The sequence below is a fragment of the Oncorhynchus mykiss genome, chromosome 24, assembly GCF_057628025.1.
Source record: "Oncorhynchus mykiss isolate SJ-2025 chromosome 24, ASM5762802v1, whole genome shotgun sequence".
Lineage (NCBI taxonomy): Eukaryota > Metazoa > Chordata > Actinopteri > Salmoniformes > Salmonidae > Oncorhynchus > Oncorhynchus mykiss.
This window is the reverse complement of record NC_143045.1, coordinates 8372501-8398499: the sequence shown is the minus strand read 5'-3', so window position 1 is coordinate 8398499 and position 25999 is coordinate 8372501. Positions and strand designations below refer to the sequence as shown.

The following is a 25999-nucleotide window of genomic DNA, read 5'->3' as shown; positions in this document are numbered from 1 at the left end:
AGAGATGTTTAAGTTTCTGCATAATTAGTAGTCTGCCCGTCCGTGTTGCGTTTCAGTTTTCAAATCTGTCCATATGATCCAAACAAACAAATGCGATGAGATGTGAACTGAGGGAGATTTTCTGCCAACCTCACCGAAACAAAGAAGTGGCTCTCTGTGGCACAGCTAGAGTGTTCACACGTTTTGGCATAAGCTTGTGTCTTAATACTGTGGTTGACACTCAGGTGTGGAGTGTCTTTCAATTTGGTCACTATGATGTGAGTTTGGATGATTTCAAAGGGGTGTTTTTTGACACCAGTCAACAAGCAGTAGACAATGCCGTGGCTTTGTGGTTAGAGTATTTGCCCAGAGATTGGACGTTTGGGAGTTCAATGCCAAGTCATACCAAATACTGTAAAAATGGAACCTGATGCGTCTCTGCTTGGCACTCAGCATTAGGGAAATAGATTGGGGGTAAGGTCCTGCGATAGACTAGTTCGCTGCCCAAGGGGGTGTACTTGTACATCAAGCCGCCTCATGCTATAGAAACAGGAGATGCCACTCCTATGAGCTGTTCCAGCTTGCACAAGCCAAGGCGACTTACTTTACAACAAGAAGTAAAACGCTGAATGGCAAAGTTGTTTGCTCAGTTTGGAGACTCTCAACCTAAAAATGACCACAGAATGAAATGAAAACTAGAAAGAAAGTGGAGATAAATGAAAAGAAAGTGGAGATAAATAGAAAGTGGAGAAAATAGAAAGAAAGTGGAGATAAATAGAAAGTGGAGGTAAATAGAAAGAAAGTGGAGGTAAATAGAAAGAAAGTGGAGGTAAATAGAAAGAAAGTGGAGGTAAATAGGTAAATAGAAAGAAAGTGGAGAGAAATAGAAAGAAAGTGGAGATAAATAGAAAGAAAGTGGAGATAAATAGAAAGTGGAGGTAAATAGAAAGAAAGTGGAGATAAATAGAAAGAAAGTGGAGATAAATAGAAAGAAAGTGGAGATAAATAGAAAGACAGTGGAGCTAAATAGAAAGAAAGTGGATGTAAATAGAAAGAAAGTGGAGGTAAATAGAAAGAAAGTGGAGATAAATAGAAAGAAAGTGGAGATAAATAGAAAGAAAGTGGAGGTAAATAGAAAGAAAGTGGAGGTAAATAGAAAGAAAGTGGAGATAAATAGAAAGTGGAGGTAAATAGAAAGTGGAGATAAATAGAAAGAAAGTGGAGATAAATAGAAAGAAAGTGGAGGTAAATAGAAAGAAAGTGGAGGTAAATAGAAAGAAAGTGGAGGTAAATAGAAAGAAAGTGGCGGTAAATAGAAAAAAAGTGGAGGTAAATAGAAAGAAAGTGGCGGTAAATAGAAAGAAAGTGGAGATAAATAGAAAGAAAGTGGAGGTAAATAGAAAGAAAGTGGAGATAAATAGAAAGAAAGTGGAGATAAATAGAAAGAAAGTGGAGGTAAATAGAAAGAAAGTGGCGTAAATAGAAAGAAAGTGGAGATAAATAGAAAGAAAGTGGAGGTAAATAGAAAGAAAGTGGAGGTAAATAGAAAGAAAGTGGAGGTAAATAGAAAGAAAGTGGAGATAAATAGAAAGAAAGTGGAGATAAATAGAAAGAAAGTGGAGGTAAATAGAAAGAAAGTGGAGGTAAATAGAAAGAAAGTGGAGGTAAATAGAAAGAAAGTGGAGATAAATAGAAAAAAGTGGAGGTAAATAGAAAGAAAGTCGAGGTAAATAGAAAGAAAGTGGAGATAAATAGAAAGTGGAGGTAAATAGAAAAAAAGTGGAGGTAAATAGAAAGAAAGTGGAGCTAAATAGAAAGAAAGTGGATGTAAATAGAAAGAAAGTGGAGGTAAATAGAAAGAAAGTGGAGATAAATAGAAAGAAAGTGGAGATAAATAGAAAGAAAGTGGAGGTAAATAGAAAGAAAGTGGAGGTAAATAGAAAGAAAGTGGAGATAAATAGAAAGTGGAGGTAAATAGAAAGTGGAGATAAATAGAAAGAAAGTGGAGATAAATAGAAAGAAAGTGGAGGTAAATAGAAAGAAAGTGGAGTTAAATAGAAAGAAAGTGGAGGTAAATAGAAAGAAAGTGGCGGTAAATAGAAAAAAAGTGGAGGTAAATAGAAAGAAAGTGGAGGTAAATAGAAAGAAAGTGGAGATAAATAGAAAGAAAGTGGAGGTAAATAGAAAGAAAGTGGAGATAAATAGAAAGAAAGTGGAGATAAATAGAAAGTGGAGGTAAATAGAAAGAAAGTGGAGATAAATAGAAAGACAGTGGAGCTAAATAGAAAGAAAGTGGATGTAAATAGAAAGAAAGTGGAGGTAAATAGAAAGAAAGTGGAGATAAATAGAAAGAAAGTGGAGATAAATAGAAAGAAAGTGGAGGTAAATAGAAAGAAAGTGGAGGTAAATAGAAAGAAAGTGGAGATAAATAGAAAGTGGAGGTAAATAGAAAGTGGAGATAAATAGAAAGAAAGTGGAGATAAATAGAAAGAAAGTGGAGGTAAATAGAAAGAAAGTGGAGTTAAATAGAAAGAAAGTGGAGGTAAATAGAAAGAAAGTGGCGGTAAATAGAAAAAAAGTGGAGGTAAATAGAAAGAAAGTGGCGGTAAATAGAAAGAAAGTGGAGATAAATAGAAAGAAAGTGGAGGTAAATAGAAAGAAAGTGGAGATAAATAGAAAGAAAGTGGAGATAAATAGAAAGAAAGTGGAGGTAAATAGAAAGAAAGTGGCGTAAATAGAAAGAAAGTGGAGATAAATAGAAAGAAAGTGGAGGTAAATAGAAAGAAAGTGGAGGTAAATAGAAAGAAAGTGGAGATAAATAGAAAGTGGAGGTAAATAGAAAGAAAGTGGAGATAAATAGAAAGAAAGAAAGTGGAGGTAAATAGAAAGAAAGTGGAGGTAAATAGAAAGAAAGTGGAGATAAATAGAAAAAAGTGGAGGTAAATAGAAAGAAAGTGGAGGTAAATAGAAAGAAAGTGGAGATAAATAGAAAGAAAGTGGCGGTAAATAGAAAGAAAGTGGAGATAAATAGAAAGAAAGTGGAGGTAAATAGGTAAATAGAAAGAAAGTGGAGATAAATAGAAAGAAAGTGGAGATAAATAGAAAGAAAGTGGAGATAAATAGAAAGTGGAGGTAAATAGAAAGAAAGTGGAGATAAATAGAAAGAAAGTGGAGATGAATAGAAAGAAAGTGGAGATAAATAGAAAGACAGTGGAGCTAAATAGAAAGAAAGTGGATGTAAATAGAAAGAAAGTGGAGGTAAATAGAAAGAAAGTGGAGATAAATAGAAAGAAAGTGGAGATAAATAGAAAGTGGAGGTAAATAGAAAGAAAGTGGAGGTAAATAGAAAGAAAGTGGAGATAAATAGAAAGTGGAGGTAAATAGAAAGTGGAGATAAATAGAAAGAAAGTGGAGGTAAATAGAAAGAAAGTGGAGGTAAATAGAAAGAAAGTGGAGGTAAATAGAAAGAAAGTGGCGGTAAATAGAAAAAAAGTGGAGGTAAATAGAAAGAAAGTGGCGGTAAATAGAAAGAAAGTGGAGATAAATAGAAAGAAAGTGGAGGTAAATAGAAAGAAAGTGGAGATAAATAGAAAGAAAGTGGAGATAAATAGAAAGAAAGTGGAGGTAAATAGAAAGAAAGTGGCGTAAATAGAAAGAAAGTGGAGATAAATAGAAAGAAAGTGGAGGTAAATAGAAAGAAAGTGGAGGTAAATAGAAAGAAAGTGGAGATAAATAGAAAGTGGAGGTAAATAGAAAGAAAGTGGAGATAAATAGAAAGAAAGAAAGTGGAGGTAAATAGAAAGAAAGTGGAGGTAAATAGAAAGAAAGTGGAGATAAATAGAAAAAAGTGGAGGTAAATAGAAAGAAAGTGGAGGTAAATAGAAAGAAAGTGGAGATAAATAGAAAGAAAGTGGCGGTAAATAGAAAGAAAGTGGAGATAAATAGAAAGAAAGTGGAGGTAAATAGAAAGAAAGTGGAGATAAATAGAAAGAAAGTGGAGGTAAATAGAAAGAAAGTGGAGGTAAATAGAAAGAAAGAAAGTGGAGACAAAGAGAAAGAAAGTGGAGATAAATAGAAAGTGGAGATAAATAGAAAGAAAGTGGAGATAAATAGAAAGAAAGTGGAGGTAAATAGAAAGAAAGTGGAGATAAATAGAAAGTGGAGATAAATAGAAAGTGGAGATAAATAGAAAGAAAGTGGAGGTAAACAGAAAGAAAGTGGAGGTAAATAGAAAGAAAGTGGAGGTAAATAGAAAGAAAGAGGAGACAAATAGAAAGAAAGTAGAGATAAATAGAAAGAAAGTGGAGATAAATAGAAAGAAAGTGGAGATAAATAGAAAGAAAGTGGAGGTAAATAGAAAGAAAGTGGAGGTAAATAGAAAGAAAGTGGAGGTAAATAGAAAGAAAGTGGAGATAAATAGAAAGAAAGTGGAGATAAATAGAAAGAAAGTGGAGGTAAATAGAACGTGGATATAAATAGAAAGAAAGTGGAGATAAATAGAAAGAAAGTGGAGATAAATAGAAAGAAAGTGGATGTAAATAGAAAGAAAGTGGAGACAAATAGAAAGAAAGTGGAGATAAATAGAAAGTGGAGATAAATAGAAAGAAAGTGGAGGTAAATAGAAAGAAAGTGGAGGTAAATAGAAAGAAAGTGGAGATAAATAGAAAGAAAGTGGAGGTAAATAGAAAGAAAGTGGAGATAAATAGAAAGAAAGTGGAGATAAATAGAAATAAAGTGGAGATAAATAGAAAGAAAGAGGAGATAAATAGAAAGAAAGTGGAGGTAAATAGAAAGAAAGTGGAGGTAAATAGAAAGAAAGTGGAGATAAATAGAAAGAAAGTGGAGATAAATAGAAAGAAAGTGGAGGTAAATAGAAAGAAAGTGGAGGTAAATAGAAAGAAAGTGGAGATAAATAGAAAGAAAGTGGAGATAAATAGAAAGAAAGTGGAGGTAAATAGAAAGAAAGTGGAGGTAAATAGAAAGAAAGTGGAGGTAAATAGAAAGAAAGTGGAGATAAATAGAAAGAAAGTGGAGGTAAATAGAAAGTGGAGGTAAATAGAAAGAAAGTGGAGAGAAATAGAAAGAAAGTGGAGATAAATAGAAAGTGGAGATAAATAGAAAGAAAGTGGAGGTAAATAGAAAGAAAGTGGAGGTAAATAGAAAGAAAGTGGAGATAAATAGAAAGAAAGTGGAGATAAATAGAAATAAAGTGGAGGTAAATAGAAAGAAAGTGGAGGTAAATAGAAAGAAAGTGGAGGTAAATAGAAAGAAATTGGAGGTAAATAGAAAGAAAGTGGAGATAAATAGAAAGAAAGTGGAGGTAAATAGAAAGAAAGTGGAGATAAATAGAAAGAAAGTGGAGGTAAATAGAAAGAAATTGGAGGTAAATAGAAAGAAAGTGGAGATAAATAGAAATAAAGTGGAGATAAATAGAAAGAAAGTGGAGATAAATAGAAAGAAAGTGGAGGTAAATAGAAAGAAAGTGGAGGTAAATAGAAAGAAAGTGGAGATAAATAGAAAGAAAGTGGAGGTAAATAGAAAGAAAGTGGAGGTAAATAGAAAGAAAGTGGAGATAAATAGAAAGAAAGTGGAGATAAATAGAAAGAAAGTGGAGGTAAATAGAAAGAAAGTGGAGGTAAATAGAAAGAAAGTGGAGGTAAATAGAAAGAAAGTGGAGGTAAATAGAAAGAAAGTGGAGATAAATAGAAATAAAGTGGAGATAAATAGAAATAAAGTGGAGGTAAATAGAAAGAAAGTGGAGATAAATAGAAATAAAGTGGAGGTAAATAGAAAGAAAGTGGAGATAAATAGAAAGAAAGTGGAGATAAATAGAAAGAAAGTGGCGGTAAATAGAAAGAAAGTGGAGATAAATAGAAAGAAAGTGGAGGTAAATAGAAAGAAAGTGGAGATAAATAGAAAGAAAGTGGAGGTAAATAAAATGAAATTGGAGGTAAACAGAAAGAAAGTGGAAGTAAATAGAAAGAAAGTGGAGGTAAATAGAAAGAAAGAAAGTGGAGACAAAGAGAAAGAAAGTGGAGATAAATAGAAAGTGGAGATAAATAGAAAGAAAGTGGAGATAAATAGAAAGAAAGTGGAGGTAAATAGAAAGAAAGTGGAGATAAATAGAAAGAAAGTGGAGGTAAATAGAAAGAAAGTGGAGGTAAATAGAAAGAAAGTGGAGATAAATAGAAAGAAAGTGGAGATAAATAGAAAGAAAGTGGAGGTAAATAGAAAGAAAGTGGAGGTAAATAGAAAGAAAGTGGAGGTAAATAGAAAGAAAGTGGAGATAAATAGAAAGAAAGTGGAGATAAATAGAAAGTGGAGGTAAATAGAAAGAAAGTGGAGACAAATAGAAAGAAAGTGGAGATAAATAGAAAGTGGAGATAAATAGAAAGAAAGTGGAGGTAAATAGAAAGAAAGTGGAGGTAAATAGAAAGAAAGTGGAGATAAATAGAAAGAAAGTGGAGATAAATAGAAATAAAGTGGAGGTAAATAGAAAGAAAGTGGAGATAAATAGAAAGTGGAGATAAATAGAAAGAAAGTGGAGGTAAATAGAAAGAAAGTGGAGGTAAATAGAAAGAAAGTGGAGATAAATAGAAAGAAAGTGGAGGTAAATAGAAAGAAAGTGGAGGTAAATAGAAAGAAAGTGGAGATAAATAGAAAGAAAGTGGAGATAAATAGAAAGAAAGTGGAGGTAAATAGAAAGAAAGTGGAGGTAAATAGAAAGAAAGTGGAGGTAAATAGAAAGAAAGTGGAGGTAAATAGAAAGAAAGTGGAGATAAATAGAAAGAAAGTGGAGATAAATAGAAATAAAGTGGAGGTAAATAGAAAGAAAGTGGAGATAAATAGAAATAAAGTGGAGGTAAATAGAAAGAAAGTGGAGATAAATAGAAAGAAAGTGGAGGTAAATAGAAAGAAAGTGGAGGTAAATAGAAAGAAAGTGGAGGTAAATAGAAAGAAAGGAGTGAGTCCAGATAATCCAGACCTCGGGGGGACAGAAGAAGAAAAACAACATGTTCCAAAGTGAAAATACACTCACAGCAGAAGTCTTGTGCTTGGCAGTGAATAAACTCAACTGAACAAAGGCCTGCTCTGCATTTTATGCCATAAAAAGGCAGAAGTGAGATCAGACTTGAACGTCTTCCAGGTACAAATGAAAACAATACAATGCATGTGAGGCAGAATTAGGTCTTGACCCCAATTATTACTCAACCCCCCCCGCCCCCCCCCCCTCCCCATTTTCTTTGCTTAATTAGGAATTTACCGTAACAATAGTAAATCTCCCTCCCAATGGCTGTGTAGTGCTAGGATGTGAGCCAAAGAAACGCATTTATTAGTCGGTCCAGGCATAGAAATACAAGAAGGGACTAATCACAGAACATTGACTTGAACGTGAATATCCGTTATAATTCTAATTCTATGGGGTCAAGCAACTCAAATCCGTCAACAACATTGAGACATGGTGTAGTCCCACTTATGCTGCTAAATCAGTCCAGATCTTGTTTTGGTATTAATTACTTAAAAACAAAACGTTTTATAATTTCTCTCAAACGAATGGATTTTTATGGGAATTGGGTCGTAGCAAACAAATGGAATTACTAGAATGGGAAAATCTTTCAGACAGTGTACAATTGACAGTACAGTCATGTCTACTCTCAATATGGCTGACGGCCCACCCAACACGGAGCGTTGACTGAAATATCCGTTCCATTTATTATTTGTCTATGAGTCGAAGTCAATGGTCCCTGGGTTATGACCTCATGATGAATCTCTGGCTCCCTTTCAGCATTCTCCCTGTGACTTCTCCCCTGATAGTTTTAACTAACAAATATTTTTTTTAAAGCAGAGCAGAACGTAAATAGAAACAGATGAAACCGGTGTACAGGACATCAATCCCACACTATCAGCCTGGCTCCCGACCAGAATCCCACGCTTTAGACTGGAGCAACGCTGAGCCGAGTTCTCTGCCTCTCAGACACGGGAGTCAGGACCTCAGGGCTCAGATACTACATACCGCAATGGGGACCTTTCTCGAGAAGATCCGACTAACAACACACATTAAATCCCACGCTTTATGCTAGAGCAACGCTGAGTCGAGATCTCTTCCGCTCAGACACAGGAGTCCTTAGGGCTTAGATCAAATCAAATGTTATTGGTCACATACACATATGTAGCAGGTATTATTGCGGGTGTAGCGAAATGCTTGTACCACATACTACATACCACACGGGGACCGATCTAGCCAACCGAGACATTTTGCTCACAGTTTCATCCTTTCTTTTCATTTGAACCCAGTTTCAAAATGTAAAACACACTTCCTCTGTTTAACCCCCAATAACAAACAAACTATATCACATGAATGTGTGTTTATGATAATAAGAGTAAATCACTGTTTACCCCTCAAGGAGAGACAATAGATTATATCTCAAATCAAATCACATTTTATTGGTCACATAGACATATTTAGCAGATGTTATTGCGGGCGTATAGAAATGCTTGTGTTCCTAGCTCCAACAGCTCAGTTGTATCTAACAGTGTAGTAGTATCCAAAAACGAATCACAACAACACACACAAATCTAGAAGTAAATAAAAAATGAATTAAGATATAAATATTACATTGAGCAGAATACAGTATATACATATGAGATGAGTAAAGCAGTATGCAAACATTACGTAAACATTATTTCAGTGACTAGTGTTTCATTATTAAAGATGATCCCTCGTATAGTAGCTCCAGTCTGCAGATCCACCCTAAAATCCCTGTCGAGTGAGCTTCACATAAATCTCTGACCCTTGGTGACCTGGTGACACCATTGTTCAGTGACATAACGCAACGCTAGTGACAGCACAGTGCCATTGCAATATAATGAGTGTGGTATTAAATTACACTTTAGGTGTCAGCTAGTCCATTGGCAGCAAAGATGATATCACTTTTCCCCTGTGTGTGTGTGTGTGTGTGTCTCACCTTATCCTGGTCATCTGTCTCTATGGGAGACGGGCAGAGCTACAGTTGGCCCCCCATTACTGCTTCATTATCTCTATCACCACATTCAACTCTACTTCTCAGATCATTACAGTGGCCACTCATTGTTTTGTGTAGGCCTGACATACACACACACACTAGTCTTAATTTGACAGTTGCTTACTTGGTGGCTAAGCATCTGTTCTCTCATTCATCACTGTCAGTTCACACAGTCTTGCTGCAGGGAACAGCGCTGTTATTTCTAGTTAGCTGATCCTCACTCCAATGCATAGACTGCTTAAAGCCTTTAAATTCTAAAGAACAACAGCTAGTATCCTTTTTTTTCTTCATCTAAGAACATTATCAATTAGCATAAAAATGCAGTGCACAGTAACACTGTGCACTGACATGCACAGTGTTACTCTACAATAGAACCCAGGCACTGACATGCACAGTGTTACTCTACAATAGAACCCAGGCACTGACATGCACAGTGTTACTCTACAATAGAACCCAGGCACTGACATGCACAGTGTTACTCTACAATAGAACCCAGGCACTGACATGCACAGTGTTACTCTACAATAGAACCCAGGCACTGACATGCACAGTGTTACTCTACAATAGAACCCAGGCATTGACATGCAAAGTGTTACTCTACAATAGAACCCAGGCACTGACATGCACAGTGTTACTCTACAATAGGACCCAGGCACTGACATGCACAGTGTTACTCTACAATAGAACCCAGGCACTGACATGCACAGTGTTACTCTACAATAGAACCCAGGCACTGACATGCACAGTGTTACTCTACAATAGAACCCAGGCACTGACATGCACAGTGTTACTCTACAATAGAACCCAGGCACTGACATGCACAGTGTTACTCTACAATAGAACCCAGGCACTGACATGCACAGTGTTACTCTACAATAGAACCCAGGCACTGACATGCACAGTGTTACTCTACAATAGAACCCCGGCACTGACATGCACAGTGTTACTCTACAATAGGACCCAGGCACTGACATGCCCAGGGTTACTCTACAATAGGACCCAGGCACTGACATGCACAGTGTTACTCTACAATAGGACCCAGGCACTTCAGACTACGTGACAAGAAGGAGTTTTCATCACTAGCAAACCGTGTCACAATAACCTTCTCAAATGACATACTGGTGGGTGACAGTAAACTGGCCTTAGTGGTCTATGCACCCAGTCCAAAACCCAGTCCATAATCAACGACATCAGACTCGATCTGACAAACAGTAGAACGGACAAATAGAACACATCTCTCCTGAGAGAGAGAGAAACACAGACACCGTACAGAGGAAGGACGCCCACGTGGTAGGTCACAGAAGCAGGGGTGTTAATCACAACACTGTACATAAATCTCCAAAGTCCATTGTGATTACCGTAGAAGTACAATGACCAGAACAGTCATCATTTTAATGATATGGTAATTGCACTGTCCTGTCAGAGCCATGTAAATATAATTATATTTCTATGGTCAGAGCCGTATACAGTGCTAACGTGATTAGAACCCTGTTGTCTGGGCTACTGCGTAGGCGTAGTATTGTCCCTTCTACGGATCCTATTTCTATGGTGATTACGCTGTGGAACAATAGCAGGCGATAGTAGAGCTCAGAGCTGTAAAGGTAAGAGAGACTGGAGACTGAGAGAGAGCTGAGGAACATCTGTACCCCAGTGTGTGTGGTGTGTGGTGAGTGTGGTGTGTGTGGTGAGTGTGGTGTGGCACTGAGAGAACAGGCTCAGGCAAGAGCTCTGGGGATATAAACACCACCGCTGGGCCCCTGTAATAACCACCTCCGGGGTCAACGGACCCATTACACGCTTTATGGAAACAGTTACACCATAACACACTTTGGAAGTTGTTACACAGGAATATACACACATACACACATGTACGCACACGCGCACACACACATGCACACATGCACGCACACACATATGCGCACACACACACACACATGCACACACACACACATGCACACACACACATGCACACACACACACACACACAGTCACACACACACACACACACACACACACACACACACACACACACACACACACACAGTCACACACACACACACACACACACACACAGTCACACACACACACACACACACTACATCATCAGTTGTATACTGTGCAGCAGCTGTGCCGTATACAGCACAGCTATGAGAGAAGATCTGCAGCACTGATGGGGAGGGTGCAGCACACACACACCCATCTGTGGCGCTGTCATTCACTGACTCACTTAGCTGAGTAAATGTGACTCCCATTCATCAATGTACTCACGGGTAGAACAGTTAGAGCTAGGGGCAGAGTGAAGGCTTCTGGGAGTAGATGATGAATGAAAAGACGAGATAAGGCGCGCATGTACACAGATTTGCTCTAGATTAGATTTATACAGAAACACACACGCACAGTCACACACACGCACAGTCACACACACACAGTCACACAGTCACACACACACACACACACACACACACACACACACACACACACACACACACACACACACACACACCCAGGATGTCTTGTTTTAGTCGAGTTAGACTGGACCAAGCCTGACACATAGCATGTCTTGTTTTAGTCGAGTTAGACTGGACCAAGCCAGACACATAGGATGTCTTGTTTTAGTCGAGTTAGACTGGACCAAGCCAGACACATAGCATGTCTTGTTTTAGTCGAGTTAGACTGGACCAAGCCTGACACATAGGATGTCTTGTTTTAGTCGAGTTAGACTGGACCAAGCCTGACACATAGCATGTCTTGTTTTAGTCGAGTTAGACTGGACCAAGCCTGACACATAGGATGTCTTGTTTTAGTCGAGTTAGACTGGACCAAGCCAGACACATAGCATGTCTTGTTTTAGTCGAGTTAGACTGGACCAAGCCTGACACATAGGATGTCTTGTTTTAGTCGAGTTAGACTGGACCAAGCCAGACACATAGGATGTCTTGTTTTAGTCGAGTTAGACTGGACCAAGCCAGACACATACACCAGATTATGTGGCATTTTCGTGACTTCCTCTGATTTGTCCACTGAGGAAGGAACTGGGAAATCAGGGAGGATGAAACGATGATTCAGTCCGATCCTTCGGCCCAAGATGCCACGTCAAGCCTTTTATTTGCACAAACTAATCACATTGATTAACAACAAAAAAGGCCTGCCCCGTGCAAGCCTGCAGTTTTTGCGTGTAGCCCAAAGAGTGCGCCAGTCCACACTGACCCAGAATTACATTAGGAAATGAGAAACGTACATTTGACAAACCTTCGCACATATAAATAAATAATCATAGCTTCTTCTGTGTGTGCATGCTGTCTTTGACCAAACTTTCTCTCTAGCTCTAGTGACCCATCAGAGGGTACCACATACACACACACACACGTAGGCGCGCACGCACAACATGTCCCCTGTCTCCTCACCATGCTTGCGGCTTCCTCTTCAGTATGCCCTGCCGTCTCCACTGTGAGTGTGGGCTCAGGTGATAGGTCAGCTGGCGACACACCTTCTCCATGGCACCCAGAGAATCCTCCCCCTGACAGAGAGAGAGAAGGAAAGAAAGAACGTAAGAGGGAAAGAGAGAAAAACAGACAGCGTAGGTTAATATTGGCTGACAGGGGAGCAGAGAAGCTGAGTTGTAGCACACAAACACTTCTTCCTTCGTCTCTGATGACAGGAGAGGAGCTGAGGGACTGGGTTATATCTGGGTTATATCTTTCATGCCGTCCCTAGGAGGGTTGCGTCACTTGAGTGGGTTGAGTCACTGATGTGATCTTCCTGTCTGGGTTGGCGCCCCCCCTTGGGTTGTGCCGTGGCGGAGACCTGGAATGATGACTCCTTGCTGTCCCCAGTCCACCTGGCTGTGCTGCTGCTCCAGTTTCAACTGTTCTGCCTGCGGTTATGGAATCCTGACCTGTTCACCGGACGTGCTACCTGTCCCAGACCTATTATTTGACCATGCTGGTCTTTTATGAACATTTGAACATCTTGGTCATGTTCTGTTATAATCTCCACCCGGCACAGCCAAAAGAGGACTGACCCCCCCTCATAGCCTGGTTCCTCTCTAGGTTTCTTCCTAGGTTTTGGCCTTTCTAGGGAGTTTTTCCTAGCCACCATGCTTCAACACCTGCATTGCTTGCTGTTTGGGGTTTTAGGCTGGGTTTCTGTACAGCACTTTGAGATATCAGCTGATGTAAGAAGGGCTATAATAATACATTTGATTTGATTTGATTTATAGCTCAGGCACTGGGTTATACCATGTTCTCTCTCTCTCTCTCTCCCCCCCACCCCGTCCCTCCCTACCTCTCTTCAGAAGCACTACGTATCGACGCCAGGTTTTCACAACAACTACACAGGTAAACACAACCCACAGGGACATATAACACATTTTACGGAGAACATGGAATGCTCTTACCATGGCCGTCAGAGGAAGAAAGTGAAGGGTAGCACGGGTATGCAAAGATATTATACAGGTCATTATTGTCTGTGAGGTCATATCGACGCGCTATTGGTTCATCTCTGCTATTCTGCACCTAGGTCATCGTCCCAGAAGGCCAGTACGTGCTGTTGGTGGTAAGATCCCTAGGAATGAAAACGAAGCCATTATATGAGGCCACTTAGGTTTCTTATTCAGGGAGAGATTGGTAAGAGGTTCAAGGGTCTGCCCTGTTGCTGCTTTGTTCCCAGCGTGTGTGTGTGTGTGTCTGTGTGTTTCTATGTGTGTGTGTGTGTTTATTGTTTCCAGCTCCCTGCCTGTGTCCTCTGGAGGTAAGACATATTACATTATTGATGTCTCCACTTTCTCCTCCACTAGTTCAGCGAGCCCTACTGACGTGGTAACTATACCAAGCATGTGTACCGCCAAATACACATCTTGTGGATTATATGATTGTGTGTGGATGCCTGTAGTACAGTAACACAGGATTTTATAGCTCTTGCAATTTCCTTTGAGCCGATGTGGTCCCACAAGTGCTAGCTGTAACAATATGGTTACACATACTGATCAAATATGAGATATTTACAGTCATTCGTTAGTGGCCGTTCAAAGTATCTATCTCAATTTGGCTGTGTGATAAACCTGTTTGTGGTGTCTCTCTGTCTGAACAGTAGTCTGTGGGAGAAGGGGAACAGGAGGTATCGACCAGTCTGTTACTGATCATCAATACTCTGCACTAACTCACCATGTCCCAAATGGCAACCTATTCCCTACATAGTGCACTCCTTTTGACCTGGGCCCATAGGGATCTGGTCCAAAGTAGTGCACTACTTAGGGAACCGGGTGCCATTTGGGATGTGTCCTCTCCCCACGGATCTGATACAGGCAGCAGCAGGCTAGCAGCATATGCTGGGCTACCGAGGGATTCCTCTCCATGCTGTGTCCACTGGCCTAGATATGTCTACAGCAACCAGCAGACTCTGTCTCAGACTGGCACACAGGCAGGACAGGACAGGACAGACAGATAGACATGTACAGGATGACACTGTACTGTAGAACAACACTGTTCTGGTAGTAGGGAAGGGAGAGGCTATGCTTTTCCTCAGAGACATCTATTTACATATATATGGGGCTCTGGTTTTCCTTCAGTCATGTTGCTATCTTTCAGCTGTATAGCACTCTATCAAAATGAAACGTCGCACACACACATAAGCACACACACACACACACACACACACACACACACACCTTGGGATGCAATCTGCACTGTAAACCTCTCTCCCGGTTCTGTTCTATTTGACTACCTGACCTTCACAATAAACATGACAAGGACAGATAATGAATTCAATACCTACTGACTCCCCACTGTCTCTTCTCCTAAGACCCAATCAAAACCATCTCAAAGGAAGTGCAGTACGGTCAGTATGCATTCCCGTGTGGTATGGCTGGCTGTGTGAGTGTATATATATAGCTGTGTGTGTGTGTGTGTGTGTGTGTGTGTCACTGTGACACAGGGCAGAGCTGCTCTGCTCTCTGTCCCTGCAGACAGGCTGCAGTCCCCTACTGACAGAGGCATCAGAAACTCAGCACCTCACCGTTGGGCCTCACAGCACTCTCCACTCCTCTCCTCTCTACACTCCTCTCCTCTCTACACTCCTCTCCTCTCTACACTGTGGCAACTGAGCTGCCACCAACTCTGCTGGAGTATTGAAAAACATCATCCTGAGATGTTTGGAAACATTACAGTACATTGCATAGACCACTTAGTGTTGTACAACACCTTGCCAGGGACTGGGAGCACCAACAGAAAAGGTAGAAAACACTGTGCTTCTACACCTGCATTGCTTGCTGTTTGGGGTTTTAGGCTGGGTTTCTGTACAGCACTTTGAGATATCAGCTGATGTACGAAGGGCTATATAAATACATTTGATTTGATTTGATACTTTGGTGTTCCGTGTTTTGTGCAGAATTAGATACGTTTCCTTTCTGTAATGCTTCTCAACATCATTATGATGTTTTAAATCCTGTTTGTGGAGAAGGACATACTTTTTCTGAAGTGTTTTAATGTTTAATATCGTTTTATAAATTTGATCATTTGCCATTAACATACCTTTCGGCAGGCATTGTCAAGCACAGTATTCAAACCACCAGCAGTAACTGGAGGTTGAACTGCAAGAACTGAGGATTCTGCACTTGCCTCTTCCATTGACAATCTTGAATGTGGTGCTGTCCTCACTGAACCTCAGTTTGCCTGATGACTTTGACAGCTCTGATCCATTACACCTCATGGCACAACAAGCTTAATACGAATATAGAAATATACAGTGCCTTGCGAAAGTATTCGGCCCCCTTGAACTTTGCGACCTTTTGCCACATTTCAGGCTTCTAACATAAAGATATAAAACTGTATTTTTTTGTGAAGAATCAACAATAAGTGGGACACAATCATGAAGTGGAACGACATTTATTGGATATTTCAAACTTTTTTAACAAATCAAAAACTGAAAAATTGGGCGTGCAAAATTATTCAGCCCCTTTACTTTCAGTGTCATGTAGTGTCATGTTGTGTCTTGTTTCTGTCCTTTCCCTTCACCCTGTCTCCCTCTGCTGGTCGTTATTAGGTTACCTTTTCTCCCCCTCTTTCCCCCAGCTGTTCCCTGTCTCCTCCTAACTACCTCGTCACCCCTTTTCCCACCTGTTCCCTTTTTCCCTCTGATTAGTCCTCTATATCTCTCTCTGTTTTTGCTCCTGTCTTTGTCGGATTCTTGTTTGTGTTATTCATGTCTGAACCAGACTATCGTCATGTTTGCTGCAACCTTGTCCTGTCCTGTCGGAATCTGCCGGTCCATCTGAGCCTACGTTTGTTTTGTTATTAAAGAAGCTCTGTTTACGTTAATTCGCTTTTGGGTCCTCATTCACGCACCGTAACAGAAGAATCCGACCAAGAATGGACCCAGCGACTTCGGATCCTCTCCACTCAGCCGTCGAGATCCAGGGAGCGATGCTAGGCAGACACGAGCAGGAATTGTCTGCTGCTCGACATGCCGTTGAGACCCTGGCCACCCAAGTCTCCAACCTCACAGAACAGGTTCACCATCTCCGCCTCGATCCACCGGCCACTTCCAGGGCTTTCGAATCTCCGGAGCCCAGAATCAATAACCCGCCGTGTTACTCTGGGGAGCCCACTGAATGCCGCTCGTTCCTCACCCAGTGTGATATTGTGTTTTCTCTCCAGCCCAACACTTACTCCAGGAGCACTGCTCGTGTCGCCTACGTCATATCTCTCCTTACTGGACGGGCTCGTGAGTGGGGCACGGCAATCTGGGAGGCAAGGGCTGAGTGTACTAACCAGTATCAGGACTTTAAGGAGGAGATGATACGGGTTTTTGATCGATCTGTTTTTGGGGAGGAGGCTCCCAGGGTCCTGTCTTCCCTATGTCAAGGTAATCGATCCATAACAGACTACTCTATTGAGTTTCGCACTCTTGCTGCCTCCAGTGGCTGGAACGAGCCGGCTTTGCTCGCTCGTTTTCTGGAGGGTCTCCGCGCAGAGGTAAAGGATGAGATTCTCTCCCGGGAGGTTCCTTCCAGCGTGGATTCCTTGATTGAACTCGCTATTCGCATTGAGCGACGGGTTGATCTTCGTCACCGAGCTCGTGGAAAGGAGCTCGCGTTCTCCGTTGCCCCCCTCTCCGCATCACTACCATCTTCCTCTGCCGGCTCGGGTGCTGAGCCTATGCAGCTGGGAGGTATCCGCATCTCGACTAAGGAGAGGGAACGGAGAATCACCAACCGCCTCTGTCTCTATTGCGGTTCTGCTGGTCATTTTGTCACTTCATGTCCAGTAAAAGCCAGAGCTCATCAGTAAGCGGAGGGCTACTGGTGAGCGCTACTACTCCTGTCTCTCCTTCAAGATCCTGCACTACCTTGTCGGTCCATCTACGCTGGACCGGTTCGTCAGCTTCCTGCAGTGCCTTAATAGACTCTGGGGCGGAGGGCTGTTTTATGGACGAGACCTGGGCTCGGGAACATGACATTCCTCTCAGACAGTTAAGGGAGCCCACGGCCTTGTTCGCCTTGGATGGTAGTCCTCTCCCCAGGATTCAGCGTGAGACGCTACCTTTAACCCTCACTGTCTCTGGTAATCATAGCGAAACCATTTCTTTTTTAATTTTTCGTTCACCTTTTACACCTGTTGTTTTGGGCCATCCCTGGCTAGTTTGTCATAATCCTTCTATTAATTGGTCTAGTAATTCTATCCTCTCCTGGAACATCTCTTGTCATGTGAAATGTTTAATGTCTGCTATCCCTCCTGTTTCCTCTGTCTCTTCTTCACAGGAGGAGCCTGGTGATTTGACAGGGGTGCCGGAGGAATATCACGATCTGCGCACACGGTGTTCAGTCGGTCCAGGGCCACCTCTCTTCCTCCACACCGGTCGTATGATTGTAGTATTGATCTCCTTCCGGGAACCACTCCCCCCCGGGGTAGACTATACTCTCTGTCGGCTCCCGAACGTAAAGCTCTCGAAGATTATTTGTCTGTAGCTCTTGCCGCCGGTACCATAGTCCCCTCCTCCTCTCCCGCCGGAGCGGGGGGTTTTTTTGTTAAGAAGAAGGACGGGTCCCTGCGCCCCTGCATAGATTATCGAGGGCTGAATGACATAACAGTGAAGAATCGTTATCCACTTCCTCTTATGTCTTCAGCCTTCGAGATCCTGCAGGGAGCCAGGTTTTTCACTAAGTTGGACCTTCGTAACGCTTACCATCTCGTGCGCATCAGGGAGGGGGACGAGTGGAAGACGGCGTTTAACACTCCGTTAGGGCACTTTGAATACCGGGTTCTTCCTTTCGGCCTCGCTAACGCTCCAGCTGTCTTTCAGGCATTAGTCAATGATGTCCTGAGAGACATGCTGAACATCTTTGTTTTCGTTTACCTTGACGATATCCTGATTTTTTCACCGTCACTCCAGATTCATGTTCAGCACGTTCGACGTGTCCTCCAGCGCCTTTTAGAGAATTGTCTTTTTGTGAAGGCTGAGAAGTGCACTTTTCATGCCTCCTCCGTCACATTTCTCGGTTCTGTTATTTCCGCTGAAGGCATTAAGATGGATCCCGCTAAGGTCCAGGCTGTCATTGATTGGCCCGTCCCTAAGTCACGCGTCGAGCTGCAGCGCTTTCTCGGCTTCGCGAACTTCTATCGTCGTTTCATCCGTAATTTCGGTCAGGTGGCAGCTCCTCTCACAGCCCTTACTTCTGTCAAGACGTGCTTTAAGTGGTCCGTTTCCGCCCAGGGAGCTTTTGATCTCCTCAAGAATCGTTTTACATCCGCTCCTATCCTTGTTACACCTGACGTCTCTAGACAGTTCGTGGTCGAGGTTGACGCGTCAGAGGTGGGCGTGGGAGCCATTCTTTCTCAGCGCTCCCTCTCTGACGACAAGGTCCACCCTTGCGCGTATTTTTCTCATCGCCTGTCGCCGTCGGAACGTAACTATGATGTGGGAAACCGCGAACTGCTCGCCATCCGCTTAGCCCTAGGCGAATGGCGACAGTGGTTGGAGGGGGCGACCGTTCCTTTTGTCGTTTGGACTGACCATAGGAACCTTGAGTACATCCGTTCCGCCAAACGACTTAATGCGCGTCAGGCGCGCTGGGCGCTGTTTTTCGCTCGTTTCGAGTTCGTGATTTCTTATCGTCCGGGCTCTAAGAACACCAAGCCTGATGCTTTATCTCATCTCTTCAGTTCTTCAGTAGCCTCCACTGACCCCGAGGGGATTCTCCCTGAGGGGCGTGTTGTCGGGTTGACTGTCTGGGGAATTGAGAGGCAGGTAAAGCAAGCACTCACTCAAACTCCGTCGCCGCGCGCTTGTCCCAGGAACCTTCTTTTCGTTCCCGTTCCTACTCGTCTGGCCGTTCTTCAATGGGCTCACTCTGCCAAGTTAGCCGGCCACCCTGGCGTTCGGGGTACGCTTGCTTCCATTCGCCAGCGTTTTTGGTGGCCCACCCGGGAGCATGACACGCGTCGCTTCGTGGCTGCTTGTTCAGTCTGCGCGCAGACTAAGTCCGGTAACTCCCCTCCTGCCGGCCGTCTCAGGCCGCTTCCCATTCCCTCTCGACCGTGGTCTCACATCGCCTTAGATTTTGTCACCGGACTGCCTTCGTCAGCGGGGAAGACTGTTATTCTTACGGTTGTCGACAGGTTCTCTAAGGCGGCTCATTTTATTCCCCTTGCTAAGCTTCCTTCTGCTAAAGAGACGGCACAAATCATCATCGAGAATGTTTTCAGAATTCATGGCCTTCCGTCAGACGTCGTTTCGGACAGAGGTCCGCAATTCACGTCTCAATTTTGGAGGGAGTTTTGCCGTTTGATTGGGGCTTCCGTCAGTCTCTCTTCCGGCTTTCACCCCCAGTCTAACGGTCAAGCAGAACGGGCCAATCAGACTATTGGTCGCATCTTACGCAGTCTTTCTTTTCGCAACCCTGCGTCTTGGTCAGAACAGCTCCCCTGGGCAGAATACGCCCACAACTCGCTTCCTTCGTCTGCGACCGGGCTATCTCCTTTTCAGAGTAGCCTCGGGTACCAGCCTCCGCTGTTCTCATCTCAGTTCGCCGAGTCCAGCGTCCCCTCCGCTCAAGCTTTTGTCCAACGTTGCGAGCGCACCTGGAAGAGGGTCAGGTCTGCACTTTGCCGTTATAGGGCGCAGACTGTGAGGGCTGCTAATAAGCGTAGAACTAAGAGTCCTAGATATTGTCGCGGTCAGAGAGTTTGGCTCTCCACTCAGAACCTTCCCCTTAAGACCGCTTCTCGCAAGTTGACCCCGCGGTTCATTGGTCCGTTTCGTATTTCTCAAATCATTAATCCTGTCGCAGTTCGACTTCTTCTTCCGCGATATCTTCGTCGCGTCCACCCGGTCTTCCATGTCTCCTGTATCAAGCCCGTTCTTCGCGCCCCCGCTCGTCTTCCCCCCCCCCCCCCCCCCCCCATCCTTGTCGAGGGCGCACCCATCTACAGGGTCCGTAGGATTTTGGACATGCGTCCTCGGGGCCGTGGTCATCAGTACCTAGTAGATTGGGAGGGGTACGGTCCTGAGGAGAGGAGTTGGGTTCCCTCTCGGGACGTGCTGGACCGTGCGCTGATCGAGGATTTCCTCCGTTGCCGCCAGGTTTCCTCCTCGAGTGCGCCAGGAGGCGCTCGGTGAGTGGGGGGGTACTGTCATGTAGTGTCATGTTGTGTCTTGTTTCTGTCCTTTCCCTTCACCCTGTCTCCCTCTGCTGGTCGTTATTAGGTTACCTTTTCTCCCCCTCTTTCCCCCAGCTGTTCCCTGTCTCCTCCTAACTACCTCGTCACCCCTTTTCCCACCTGTTCCCTTTTTCCCTCTGATTAGTCCTCTATATCTCTCTCTGTTTTTGCTCCTGTCTTTGTCGGATTCTTGTTTGTGTTATTCATGTCTGAACCAGACTATCGTCATGTTTGCTGCAACCCTGTCCTGTCGGAATCTGCCGGTCCATCTGAGCCTACGTTTGTTTTGTTATTAAAGAAGCTCTGTTTACGTTAATTCGCTTTTGGGTCCTCATTCACGCACCGTAACATTCAGTGCAGCAAACTCTCTCCAGAAGTTCAGTGAGGATCTCTGAATGATCCAATGTTGACCTAAATGACTAATGATGATAAATACAATCCACCTGTGTGTAATCAAGTCTCCGTATAAATGCACCTGCACTGTGATAGTCTCAGAGGTCCGTTAAAAGCGCAGAGAGCATCATGAAGAACAAGGAACACACCAGGCAGGTCCGAGATACTGTTGTGAAGAAGTTTAAAGCCGGATTTGGATACAAAAAGATTTCCCAAGCTTTAAACATCCCAAGTAGCACTGTGCAAGCGATAATATTGAAATGGAAGGAGTATCAGACCACTGCAAATCTACCAAGACCTGGCTGTCCCTCTAAACTTTCAGCTCATACAAGGAGAAGACTGATCAGAGATGCAGCCAAGAGGCCCATGATCACTCTGGATGAACTGCAGAGATCTACAGCTGAGGTGGGAGACTCTGTCCATAGGACAACAATCAGTCGTATATTGCACAAATCTGGCCTTTATGGAAGAGTGGCAAGAAGAAAGCCATTTCTTAAAGATATCCATAAAAAGTGCCACAAGCCACCTGGGAGACACACCAAACATGTGGAAGAAGGTGCTCTGGTCAGATGAAACCAAAATTGAACTTTTGGCAACAATGCAAAACGTTATGTTTGGCGTAAAAGCAACACAGCTGAACACACCATCCCCACTGTCAAACATGGTGGTGGCAGCATCATGGTTTGGGCCTGCTTTTCTTCAGCAGGGACAGAGAAAATGGTTCAAATTGATGGGAAGATGGATGGAGCCAAATACAGGACCATTCTGGAAGAAAACCTGATGGAGTCTGCAAAAGACCTGAGACTGGGACGGAGATTTGTCTTCCAACAAGACAATGATCCAAAACATAAAGCAAAATCTACAATGGAATGGTTCAAAAATAAACATATCCAGGTGTTAGAATGGCCAAGTCAAAGTCCAGACCTGAATCCAATCGAGAATCTGTGGAAAGAACTGAAAACTGCTGTTCACAAATGCTCTCCATCCAACCTCACTGAGCTCGAGCTGTTTTGCAAGGAGGAATGGGAAAAAATGTCAGTCTCTCGATGTGCAAAACTGATAGAGACATACCCCAAGCGACTTACAGCTGTAATCGCAGCAAAAGGTGGCGCTACAAAGTATTAACTTAAGGGGGCTGAATAATTTTGCACGCCCAATTTTTCAGTTTTTGATTTGTTAAAAAAGTTTGAAATATCAAAAAAATGTCGTTCCACTTCATGATTGTGTCCCACTTGTTGTTGATTCTTCACAAAAAAATACAGTTTTATATCTTTATGTTTGAAGCCTGAAATGTGGCAAAAGGTCGCAAAGTTCAAGGGGGCCGAATACTTTCGCAAGGCACTGTACTTTTCTTTCTTCAAACACGAATACAACATTGTGTAAAAGAATCATAAAGTCCTCCTAAAAATTGGGGGCCGCAATCCTCTAAAAACAGAGTGATGTGGCAAGATAGGAAATGCATGTTAATTAAAACCAACGTTTTCCAGTGACTTCAATCACTCCCTTGTCTCTCTCTTTTGTTATCCTCATGAAATTCAAATGAAATTAACAAATCATTGAAACGACTTGCACACATAAAAAAATATATAATAAAAAAAAAGAAGATATTTGGAGGTATTTTGACACTTTATTGAGACAGCTCTGTTTTAAAACCCATTCAGTGTGTCAGAACACTTCCATTGGGTTTACATTCAAACACCCTCCAAACACCAGATCTCAGCTTAGGTGCACTACTTTTCATGGTTTCATTACACAATCATAGCGTTTTGGGACGTTCTATTTTTACAGTGTACACTAAGACACACTCTCTCTCCCTCTTCTCCCTCCCTTCCCCCGCACCACCCCTCCACAGGATTGATCTCTCAGCTACTCTCCCTCTTCTCCCTCCCTTCCCCCGCACCACCCCTCCACAGGATTGATCTCTCAGCTACTCTCCCTCTTCTCCCTCCCTCCCCCCGCACTACCCCTCCACAGGCTTGATCTCTCAGCTACTCTCCCTCTTCTCCCTCCCTTCCCCCGCACCACCCCTCCACAGGATTGATCTCTCAGCTACTCTCCCTCTTCTCCCTCCTTCCCCCCGCACCACCCCTCCACAGGATTGATCTCTCAGCTACTCTCCCTCTTCTCCCTCCCTTCCCCCGCACTACCCCTCCACAGGATTGATCTCTCAGCTACTCTCCCTCCTTTTTCCTACCTTCTGTGCTTTCTTGCTTTTCTTCCCTCTCTCTCTTTCCACTACACCAACACATAAATCTGTTTCTCTCATCTGTACCCAGAAACAAAATGGTCTCTTTGTAGTGCAGGTGGACTACTAGTTTCCCCATGGTGTTACGCGTCGTCATGGTGTTATCAATAACAACCTTCCATCGCTCATCCTTACTGTTCACCACAAAGCCTAAATGTGTTTTCTTGCATGAACCACTCAGCACAAGCAGTTCCCTCACAGTACAAACGCAGTTCTTTGAATTGAATTGAATTTGGTCAATTGTTACAGGGCTGAAAACGGCAGCAGTCTGGGAAAGAAGAAGAGAAGTCGACAATAAACACCTGGGTTCACAATCTGCCAAGCTATTATTTTTTTTTTTTAAGTTTGGGTTCAAATTGTGGCCAAGCAGAGCAGCAAGAGGAGGAATGTGGGCTGAATCAGTCTTTCAGACACATTTTCTACAACTTTCAAGTTTTATTATCAAGCGCACAATTACAGTGAAAGGACTTTCTTCCAAGCTCTTTCCCAACAATGCAGTAATCAATATCAGTAGTACCATATAGAAAAATAAAGACCACTGGTTACGACACAAATAGAGATGTTTACCGTCTGTGTGTGTGTGGTAATATTATGCTGGACTCGCTCCATTGTGAGCAGTAGCAGCAGCACTGAGGCTTGGAAGGCTGCCAGTATTTTCAGTGTGTGACTCATACAGGAGAACAAGGCACCGCTGGTCTGTCTGTCTTTCGTTTTCCCCGCTGTCTGTCTGTCTGTCTGTCTGTCGGTCGTTCCCCTCGCGGTCTGTCTGTCCGTCGTTCCCCCCGCTGTCTGTCTGTCTGTCTGTCGTTCCCCCCGCTGTCTGTCTGTCTGTTTGTCCGTCGTTCCCCCCGCTGTCTGTCTGTCTGTCTGTCCGTCGTTCCCCCCGCTGTCTGTCTGTCTGCCTGTCTGCCGTTCCCCCTGCTGTCTGTCTGTCTGCCTGCCTGTCTGCCGTTCCCCCTGCTGTCTGTCTGTCTGTCTGACGTTCCCCCTGCTGTCTGTCTGCCTGCCTGTCTGTCTGTCGTTCCTCCCACCGTCTTTCCAACCATCTCTCTCTATCACTCCCTGCAAGACATGCGTCTCTCCTTCCACAATGACTAGGGAAATCTGTCTCTCTTTCCTAGTTGCCACATCCATCTATCCACCACTAACTCCTTTCATCATCTCGCTCAGTGAGCAAGACCGAAGCATGATTGTTAGAAAAAGCTTAGGATTAGGCATGGGTGTAATCAAAAGGTATAATCCTTCTTTATCCATCATAACTATCTCAATATAATAATATATAGATTCAACTAAAACAGATTGAAATCCTTATGGGAGGCTGTTTTTCAACGGTAGGTCATTTGAATCCTTCTGGGCATGATTGTGTTGTTATTAATCACATACAGTATGTGGGTAAATGCAGAGATGGTATGTTATTCATGCCTTGTGGAGTTTTGAGTCGGTCTAATTCAATCTCTGACTTAGGCTGTTAATGAGACTCACTGAGGAACAGGTGGATGAGAGAGAGAGAGACCCTCCTCACATCCCTACGGGCATTCATGTGAGTGCATTTAGATTTCAGTCACAGCATCTCACCAGCTGATCATCAATACACTGTACTCAGTGGCGACCCGTCAGTCAGGGCTGGTGGGGCAGATCCCCACCTGTTTTGAGGCTCACATTTTTTGCACAAAAAAGGGGGTAGCCTGTTTTGCATGTTATTTTGGCATTAATACGTGTCACATATCAGTTTGCAAACAATGTAAGAAAAAATAAAATAATTGAGTTTAATAAAGCCTCCATACAAACATGGTTTATTTTTCTTTCTTGAGAAAGGCAGCTCCAAAATGCAACCCAGCTCAGTGCTTTCTGTGGTGGTGGGGCAGCCAGCCCCACCCCAGGGGTTGGTAATGGCTCCAGGTCATTGGTCACAGATAAAACAACGTCAAATCACATTATATCTACAGTAACTTTGATTGGACTGATCATGTCAACATCACAATTTTCAAAATCTTAGCTAGCAGTCATTGTCATGAATCAAGTCGACAATCTACTGGCAAATCCTTTTTAATCCTTGTCATATGGAGAGAAACATTGAAGAGAAATTATAGATAAAATGTATCGGTGCTCATCGGCCATTGGACATAAACATTATAAACAATGAGTGGTTTGGAAGGAATCAGTGGCTAACTGCAAGCATTGCAACGCAATCATTAGCCTGCTATTCAGTGGAATGGGTGTGTGGTCCAAGTCTGGGTTTAAGGTTCTCTTTTCCAAGCTTAAAATGATAAACATTCAACATTGGCCATGCTGTCAATCCAGCATGACTTATGCCTCGCTCAAAACAACTGGAAACTCAGAGCTGGGAAATCTGACTTGAGTTCAAGATAACTGGGAACTTGGGAAAAAAAACACTACACACTACCACCAGAAGATCAATGACATCATCGTGATTCAACCTTTTTTTTTGTTTTACGAGTTCCCAGTTGTCTTGAAAGCACCATAAATACAGAGAATGTCAGAATTTGATGACAAAGTTTGATGTCACCTTCCTGTTCAAGAGAGCACAACTGTCACGCCCTGATCTTAGAGAGCTTTTTATGTCTCTATTTTGGTTTGGTCAGGGTGTGATTTGGGTGGGCATTCTATGTTCACGGCTGGTTTTCAGATTGTTTATTGTTTTTGTTTGCGTCACATAAATAAAAGGAATATGTACGCTTACCACG

General features: G+C 42.9%; 1 protein-coding gene across 1 annotated transcript in view; it reads right to left on the bottom strand.

The window, feature by feature from the left end:
• The window catches only part of lrrc75a (leucine rich repeat containing 75A), a 42229-nt gene that overhangs the window by 2488 nt on the left and 13742 nt on the right, over nucleotides 1–25999 (bottom strand). The window contains exon 3 of the mRNA XM_021582077.3: nucleotides 12407–12519. Within this exon, the coding sequence (XP_021437752.1) occupies nucleotides 12407–12519 (113 nt within the window). The remainder of the gene's footprint in view (nucleotides 1–12406; nucleotides 12520–25999) is intronic.